This window comes from Lactuca serriola, chromosome 2 (assembly GCF_051521515.1).
Source record: "Lactuca serriola cultivar US96UC23 chromosome 2, Lser_US96UC23_V15, whole genome shotgun sequence".
In the NCBI taxonomy this organism is placed as follows: Eukaryota; Viridiplantae; Streptophyta; class Magnoliopsida; order Asterales; family Asteraceae; genus Lactuca; species Lactuca serriola.
In genome coordinates, this window is record NC_136409.1 from 204,185,116 (window position 1) to 204,194,541 (window position 9,426).

Here is a 9,426-nt window from a genome sequence, read left to right on the forward strand (position 1 = left end):
TATGAATATCACAAAGATAATCATCTATCATACTATTCCTATTGGTGGGCTGACATTGTGGTCGTAGACCCACCGCTACTGGAAGGTAACTCACCTCAAAGTAGCTGCTGATCGGTGTGAGAATTGACTGTCTGCTGCTGCTGCCGCTCCGGAAATCCTCCGGCTATAATTCCCACAAAATACTCAGTCAAACACCGCTAATTGCCCCTTGGGGTAAAATGACCATTTTACCCCTGATCAAGTCAAAAGTCAAAGTGAGAGTCAACTTCCAGTTGACCCGACTCGCCGAGTTGGCTCGCCAACTCGTCGAGTCCCGTCCATTCGATTGTCCTTAATCCCGTCTTTACTCGTCGAGCTAGGCATTGACTCGACGAGTTCGCCTTCTAAACTGATGTCCAAGTCCTTCATCCTACTCACCGAGTTGTATGAACAACTCGCCGAGTTCATCTTCATCCGATAAACACTTTATGTTGTGACTCGCCGAGTTGTATGAACAACTCGTCGAGTCTGTTCTTGATCTAAGAAGGTTGCCTTGAACTCGCCGAGTCAGGGAATTGACTCGCCGAGTTCCTTTATAGATGAGTTCGGCTTCCAACTCATCGAGTCCACCCAGGACTCACTACTCTACTCGGCATAAACGAAAAGGGGGGAAAAACTCGGGGACTCGCGACTCGAATCGCCGAGTTCGATGAGCGACTCGCCGATTCTGCCACATGCAAATACTATACACTCGATCTTATTCGAATCCAGTTCATGCCATTACAGATCTGGGTTCTTAGGGCAGGATTTTCACGTAAAGTTTCCAACTTTACGTGTAGAAATGCATAGAATGGGGATTAAAGGCGAAATAAGGGCTAAGAAGGTAGATGTTGGACATTCAAGCAATTTACTCCCATAAAGGTTATAGATCTGAGCTTCTGGAGCTCAAACATGACTAGATCTAGTGGATAATCAACCTATTACGAATTCTACTTCATGCACAAGCTTGGGAAAAGGTTCAAGAAGAGCTCAAAAGGTGCTCTAATGGGGTTTTAAGCATACAAACAGAATGAAGCAGAGATATACCTCAGAGAACTCTGAAATAGCACCAAGATATATGGTCTCCTTTTTCTCTTCTTGATCCACTCTCCTTCTTCTCCCAAAATCTTCAAGGAATCACTCTAATCACTTCAATCTCACAAGAAACGAGTTAGGGTTTGATGTAGGGCGCTCTGAGGGTGAAAGGGGGCGAGCTTGGGCCGCACAAGCTAGCTTAAATAGGGGGCAAACCCTTGAAGTTAGGGTTTCATCAGACAGCGGGGACTCGTCGAGTCCAGAATATGGACTCGCCGAGTCGCCAACTTAAACGTGTTCCGGATCTCGTCTTTACTCGGCGAGTAGGACCTACAACTCGCCGAGTCCAAGGCTAAAAAAATGAAAAACACTAAGATAAATTTTACGTACCAGGAACTAGGTGCTACAGATTTGACGGTAGGTATCAGTTAATAAGAGGGTATTAAATTAATTACATATTAAAGAAGAATATATGAATTGACAAATTCACAATAGATGTAACATTTTGGATCACTGGTACAACTCCAAAACATTTTAGACCAAACATCCAATTTTTGACATTCCACAAGGACCAAACTAACCATTTTGTCTAATATATATTATATGTACGACTTAAGAACTATTTTTGTGATGATAATTTCTCTTAAATCAATTAAAAGACGTATATATTTGAATGCCTAATATTTAGGTTAGTAATAAAAATATTGATTTTACCTTTATAGCATGTCTATTTCACTAATATAACAATATTTAGGTATTTTTGTAAGTCTATTTCATGATTCCAATGAAAAGTAAACTTTAGAAAGTCAATTATTTGCCGATTGTATTTCTTCAATTTTATTTTCATTATTTGATGGTTAGAGCATCCATAATACATAGTTCGATAGGAGAGTGGAATAAGGTAGCATGCCTAATTGACATTTAATAGATTAAACTCTACCATTATAGGATGTCATGTTGGCATTCAATGGATATGAAGTTCAATAGTCATTGAACTCTTCAATGAGAAAAATGATATTTTTTAACTATAAAAAAATATATTTCATTAAACTTTATAGAATGAATGCATTGTAGAATAATTATTGTAGAGTTATATAGAAAATAAAATGATGATGTATCAATCCATTAAACTTTAATGAGTTTAATGCATTGTGGATGTTCTTAGGGTTTTTCATCTTCAACATCACGTGTAGCTGATATAAATTTTCTTTGTAGTAATGAGACATATTTTCACCAAACAATCTAAAAAAATCACATTTTTTTTTCTTAGATCCTATTTATCAAGGATTAAACCTAATTCAAAAGCAACAATGACATATTAACCTTCGAAGACTAGAACATAATATATGGAGATTAAAGCATCCAATAAATCTTCTACCATTGATAAGATGAATACCAAAAGTCCACCTTTGGGTCGAATATCCCCAATCATCCCTAACATTTATAGCTAATCGTGGTGCATGAAGTCAAGAATTAAAGCTAGAAGCAAATTGGATGTAGTGAAGATATTAAACTAGTATGGTAACAAAGGGTTAGAGTAGCCATATTGGAAAAGAAAACTAAAATACAGATAGTTTTTATTGTCCAAAATAAAATATGTTTGGAAAACCAAAATATAGTCAAAATATACCGGTTTTTATATAAGTTGTCTTTTTTCCAATAATATTATTTTATGAGAAATTATAATTTATTTGTTTAAAGAAAATTGAAACTGAAAAAATGTATGCAAAACGTAAAATATAACTTTTAACTAATGAAACCGTTCAAATTAATGGTATTAATTTTCAAATAACATAACATTCCAAACATGAATTAATATAAATAAATATGATTGAAGATGTACAAGTATGATGGTTAAGTTTGTAGAATTATTATATTGTATATGAATTTACAAAATAATTGTATGGTCCCCACACGTGCTAGCTTGGGTATGGATTAAGAGGTCTCTCACGTGCCAAAGAGTCTTTATAAATACAAAGCACGGTTGAGGAGTGGACAACCCAGAAAAAAGGACTAAAAAAATACACCATCTTCCCTCCCTCCTCCAATGTCTTTGATTTTATACTAATCCATCACACTAGTGGCTACTGCTCTCTTCTGTCACACGCAATTTCGGGCTTAGTGTGTGTGTGTGTTTCTTGAAAGGTTAAAAACAGAGCCGATTCTTCTTTTCAATCCACCGATTGTTTTGTATATCAAAAGGGAAAAGTAGATAGAGACATGAGTAAGATGGAAAGAGAGAGTGAAATCAAGGTATCAAAGTTCAAAAGAATTTGTGTTTTCTGTGGGAGTAGTCAAGGCAAGAAAAGCAGCTACCAAGATGCTGCTATTGAGCTTGGGAAAGAACTGGTATTCATTTTTTTTTTTTCCTTCTGAATTTGATATATTTAAAATGTGTTTTTGAAATCTTGTTTCCTATTATCTTAATGGGGTTTTCGTTTTTTGTTTGGAATCAAGAACTATAATGGCATAATGCTTTCTTTTTCAAGATTTTGGTTTCACCATTGAGCAAAAAGATCAAGGTTGTGGGGTTTGGTTTCTTAATGACTTTTTTTGTTTGAAATCGACAATAAGAATGTGTTTTCTTTTCAAGATTTTTGTGGGTTTTGTTTTCTTTTCAAGTTTATTGTAGGGTTTTGATGAAATGAAATGATTTGATTTGTAGGTTTCAAGAAACATTGATCTCGTGTATGGAGGAGGTAGCATTGGCTTAATGGGATTGGTCTCGCAAGCTGTCCACGATGGTGGTCGTCATGTTATTGGGTAATCGATCGACATAATGTGTAGTATTATTCTACCTCAAAAATCTCAAAATAAAGTAAAACGTAATTATTAAGATTAACAGAGGATGATTAAAAAACAAAATCACTGTGTTTGTTGTTGTAGTTTTTGGTTGATTGAAAACTAACTTTTTGTCATGTTATTGTCTCCCTTCTTCTGCAGGGTTATTCCCAAGACGCTCATGCCTCGAGAGGTATGTCTAAATATCAACGAAAAGTCTTTAAACTTTCCATGTTTTTATACTACTATTCCAGTATTTTACATAAGAAAATAAAATTTTGTACACTTAGTGCCTTTCTTTTTTGTTTTCTAAAAAGGTAGCATTATCTATATGATTATTATTTGTGTTGTTAAGCATTTATTTCTTGTAAATATGTTGGCGTTATCAAGAGTACAATCTGGAGCAGGTTTTATGGTTTTTGCCTTCAAATGACTTGTATGATTTTTTCCTTTTGTGGTGTCATATTTTTCCTGATATTTTCAGCGTGTACGTACAGTTGGCCTCTTGTACCTTTCTTCCTTGTCATTTTCTGAATATACATACAACATATATATATCTATATGTATACACATACATGATACATACATACATACACATATAAATGTAAATGTGTGTGTGTGTCGTACTGAAAACTCTGGAAAACTCTGAATCTGTAAAAAGATAAATTGAAAGTCCACCATTCCTGCAACCCTCATCATTGTTTTACTGCACACACAAACACGACACTCGATATATATATTTTTTTATTTTTGATGATTAATTTATTTAATTGAGTGTGATTTACGTTATTTTGTTTGCTGATTGTTTTGTGTTTTTTTGGCAGTTAACTGGTGAAACAGTAGGGGAAGTGAAAGCAGTGGCAGATATGCATCAAAGGAAAGCAGAAATGGCGAAGCATTCTGATGCTTTTATTGCTTTACCAGGTTAGTATAAAACCTGCTTTCATATTCTTTCACTAAAATCTCATAAACACCATTTAACTCATTACATAAAAGGGATGTCAGGTGCTTTTATTTATTTGTCTTCTTTCTTTTCATTCAATTGGAGATAAAATTTCTAAGATTTATATATGAGGTGGGGAGACGAAGAGGGCCCACAAAATTAGTAGTAAAATTTTAGAGGGTGCTGGATTTATTTATTATATTTATATTTAGTAAAGGGAAAAAGTAACGCCTCGCAACATGAAAAATGTTAAAGGAAAATACAAATGCGTCTTATTCTTGTTGGAATGAATTAAACGTGCTTAAAGTTTCATGGATATTTGTAGAAAAGTTTTTTAAACTGTTTTTGATAGTAACAAGTGAATACAAATCGGCAATTAAAGTAAAGATATGTATGTAAACTGTTGACCTTGCCTCTTTTGAGTTTTTAGTTGATTAAAAAATCAAGAAAGTGATTTTTATTTTGGTGTGATATGGCCCAAAATTGTCTCATATTTCACTCAGGAAAAATTAATGGTTGGATTAACACACAGACACGAATCCCAATATTAGTCCTCAAGAACCCAACAACAATATCTGAACACTGAAAATAAAAAAAGCTTTTTTATCAGTAAACCTTTACATTTATTTCTTCAAAATTTCTTAATTTATTTGAAGTGTACAATCACTGATTCTGACCCCATTTAAGGGAATTTGATATCGTTATGGTACACTTGACCTAATTTAGTAAAGTTTCACTACTTTAAATTATTTCAATTTCATCATTTATGGTATGTTCTTGCTTCAAATTAAAACCCAATTCATTTACATCCTTTAATGCGTTGCGATTTCGATCAATTGCAGGTGGATATGGTACTCTTGAAGAGCTACTTGAAGTGATTACATGGGCTCAACTGGGAATTCATGATAAGCCGGTAAATTTCATGTCTACGAATTTCTAGGGTTTATAATCAAGAAAGGGATTAAGATGTTAATTAATTGATCTTGCAGGTGGGTTTATTGAATGTTGATGGATACTACAATTCATTACTGTTATTCATCGATAAAGCAGTAGAGGAAGGATTCATCAGTCCAAGCGCACGTCACATCATTGTATTGGCACCAACAGCTAAGGTTTTGGTTCGAAAACTTGAGGTAAGTACTAAGTACCAAAAACAAAATTGTTGACTTTTTGAAGTCAAAGAAATTTGAAAGTCAAGTGTTTGACTTTGTTTGTCAAATTACAGGAGTACGTGCCTTGCCATGAAAGAGTTGCTTCGAAATTGAGCTGGGAAATGGAGCAACAGCTTGACTACAGTGACGATGATATTTCTAGGTGATGATGAATGAATGCAGCAGGGTGTTTTTGGTTTCTTTTTTTTTTTTTTTTTTTTTTTTTTGATGAAGAGATTTGTGGTAGTGAAAAAGGTGCTGACTTTGAAAGGGTTTTTTTGGTCTAAATTAGAATGTTGATGTCAAGGGGATTGATCTTCTTTTTTTGTAAATTATTATTGAAGATGTAATATGACTTAAAGAGTATGTGGGAAACTCTCACATATTTCTTTCACCCTTCACATGCAACTTCAGTTTATTGTAAAATACAATATTAGATGCCAAATGGAATTGCAAGATCTCTCATGTTTCATGTTTTTGGGAATACGGATTACAACAGAGGACTTTTATTAACCCTTTGTTTTGGATATGGATTATTAAACCTGTTTGACTTTGAATTTGAGATTATTGTACCATTGATTTGAGATAAATGATCATTTGGTATTTGTTTTGGTGGTTTTAATTGATTTTAAGGGTTTGACTTCAGTGTAATGATTGTCATCGTTACTAACTCAATAATTAGTAACTTCAAATATTTTCTATAGGCATTTTCTTGTCTAATTTATTTTTGATATGTGTTCATATTGAAAACTTATAATTTGGATTATAGATTAGAGATGACATTTTGAGGCCATTGTTTGTGTTGTTAAACTTGAACTATGTTGTGGTATTTAATTCGGTAACATAGACTTTGGTTTAGTATTTGGGATTGTTATTCCATACATTTGAAACTTTAAAACATTTTTATATAAAATCAAATGGTTTTATAAGTTATTTTAAACTAATATGATGAGTGTTTCATTGTCATAAATATATCGGGCATCACCGAGCGAGACACGAGACAGATTAGCACTTAGCACCTTGTGATGGAGGGAGGCGTGTATGTCGTATAGTTTTAAAAGGGTTTGTAGTGGAACTTTAGCTCCACCTATTAAAAGTGGATATTTGAGCGGTATATGATTATGTTTTTTAAACATAATTGGATATTTGAAAACGATTAAAAATATCAAATTATGTTATAAAAGTTTGGCTTTTTTTTTTAATATATTTTCAATAACTTATTAGTTATTACCAATAAAAATTCAAAAAAAAAGAAGGAAAAAACAACTATATTAAGCATTTTAATAAGTTAAAAGACTCATTATGTGGAAATAGAATCAATAAGGGTGACGGTATTGTTGGGTGAAGAAAGATGGGGAGCTATGCCGGTATTTCTATGAACATCATTCACATCATGAACGTATTATATATAAAAAGTTTTAGCAAAATGTGTTTTTATGTTTTTAATTAGTTTGTGAATTATTTTGTATATTATTTTTAATATTTTGTGAAGTAGTTTTGAATAGTTTTAATTAGTTTGTATTTATTTTAAAATTAAAAATTTAAGTGAACCGATAAAGATAATATATATATATATATATATATATATATATATATATATATATATATATATATATATATATATATATATATATATGGGTTTTCAGGTATTATGGAATGAGATAAATGGAAAAAAAAAGATAGCAAAATTGATTTAGATTTTTATATGTCATAGGATAAGAAAAAAAAAAGAAATGGAAAACTTGATATAGCAAATATATAAGGATGAAATAGAAAAAGTTACACCCTTCACCAAACTTGTATGAAAAATATAATATTAGAAAACATTTTTTGCAAGATTTGTCATTCAGTTTTTTTAACGATAAATCTAACCTATTTTTTAACGACAAATCTAACCTATTTTTACATTTTATTTTTGCGATACTTGAAATGACTAATTTGCTCTTTTTATTATTATTTTTTATTTAATTTATTTTTCATACAATTCTACACTATATAAAATAAAATAAAAAATATCACCCCGCCCATCTTATCCGAGCCCCTCCCCTTCTAAACCCTCATCACCACCGTCATACCATCACCATCACCACCATCGGATCGCCACCTCTTTTTCTCTAAGAAACATCGTCGACGGATCCTTCTTCCCTCGTTCTTCCCAACAGTCCACCATAACCAACATAACACCTTATTTTCTCTAAATCAGTTTTCCTCCATAAAAAATGACCTTAACCATAATAGCCAAACCAAGCCATCACCTTTATGAAACCTGTGATCAAGCAAACAAAAAAACAGAAGAAGAAAATCCCCTATTAACAATTTCTTATCCATTAACCTCCGATTCTTGATCTATACTCGATTGAAGCGAAAGCAGGAAGAAAATGCATCTGACAATCGATTGGAGGGAGAAGAAGAAGACAACATCTGTATCGAGACTTTTTGTGGAGATAAACACGCAAAATCAGAACTAGAGGTTGCAGGTATGCTAGTGGTGGTTCCTAGTTACAGAGAAATACAACCACGATTTATCACCACCACAAAGAGCCATCGGTTGTTCCCCTTTAAACGGTGAACTAAATTGTAGCAGATCCCCAATCGGTGGTTAGGGTTTCTGAACTTCGTGTTGACGAGGAGGTTGTAGTAGAGCATGTTGCTCGTAAGAGATAACGTGAATCAGGTGAGGGTGGCGTTAGCGATGAGGTGCCTCCTTCAGATCTGAGACGACCTCATCGTCTCATATTTGTAAACCCATCATATTCTCAAACTAGCTTCAAGACACTCTTCCAATGTTCCAGGTTTATTATCCGAAGAACTTCATCTTCTCCGCCGGCAAGCCCATCTGCTTCCAACAACATCATCTTTCTCCGGCGATTTGGTCAATGAAGGGAGGAACTAGAATGGTGTTTGAGTTCCGGTGGACGGTGGTAGTGATAAATATTAATAAACAATTTCTTTTAATATATTATTAATTAATAAATAATAAATTAATCAAAAAATAAATAAATAAAGGCAAAACAGTTTTTTTATGTATGGAGGGGTGAACTGTATAAGTTTTAAATCAAGAGATGGTTTGAATTAATTTTAAAAAATAAAAACAAAAATGATTGATGTAATTTACCCTTTTTCACATCTATAATTCAATATATACATATTTTATTGTTGCATTAATCTTGTAAATTTAAATAACTCGTAGCCGTTGATTAGAATATTATGTATATATTGTCCCTGTGGCAAATTGCAAAAGTTCTTAAATAATTGTCCTTCTTTCAAATAATTAAAGGCTTTTGAGAATCAATATCGCACGATTGAAAATAATGCTTATAACGATCAATTTCTTCATGGGTTCAAATCGAACAAAAAAAAAAGTTTGTGAAAATAAAAAAAACTGACAAAGTTTTGATGATAAGACCTAAAATATTAGATAATCTTATATACGATTAATACTATAAAATTTCTAAGTTTTATATGTATAATTAGCAAAAAGCATTAACATTATTTTTA

The 9,426-nt window shown here is 32.7% G+C and overlaps 1 protein-coding gene across 1 annotated transcript; it reads left to right on the forward strand.

Annotated features, from left to right (window-relative positions):
• Positions 1-3,042: 3,042 nt before the first annotated feature.
• Positions 3,043-6,400, forward strand: LOC145088212 (cytokinin riboside 5'-monophosphate phosphoribohydrolase LOG3). The gene is made up of 7 exons (XM_079026458.1): positions 3,043-3,402; positions 3,719-3,816; positions 3,997-4,027; positions 4,659-4,758; positions 5,620-5,690; positions 5,767-5,910; positions 6,003-6,400. Exons 1-7 carry the CDS (start codon positions 3,274-3,276, stop codon positions 6,093-6,095), a joined length of 666 nt encoding a protein of 221 aa, XP_078882584.1. The 5' UTR covers positions 3,043-3,273; the 3' UTR covers positions 6,096-6,400.
• Positions 6,401-9,426: the final 3,026 nt, after the last annotated feature.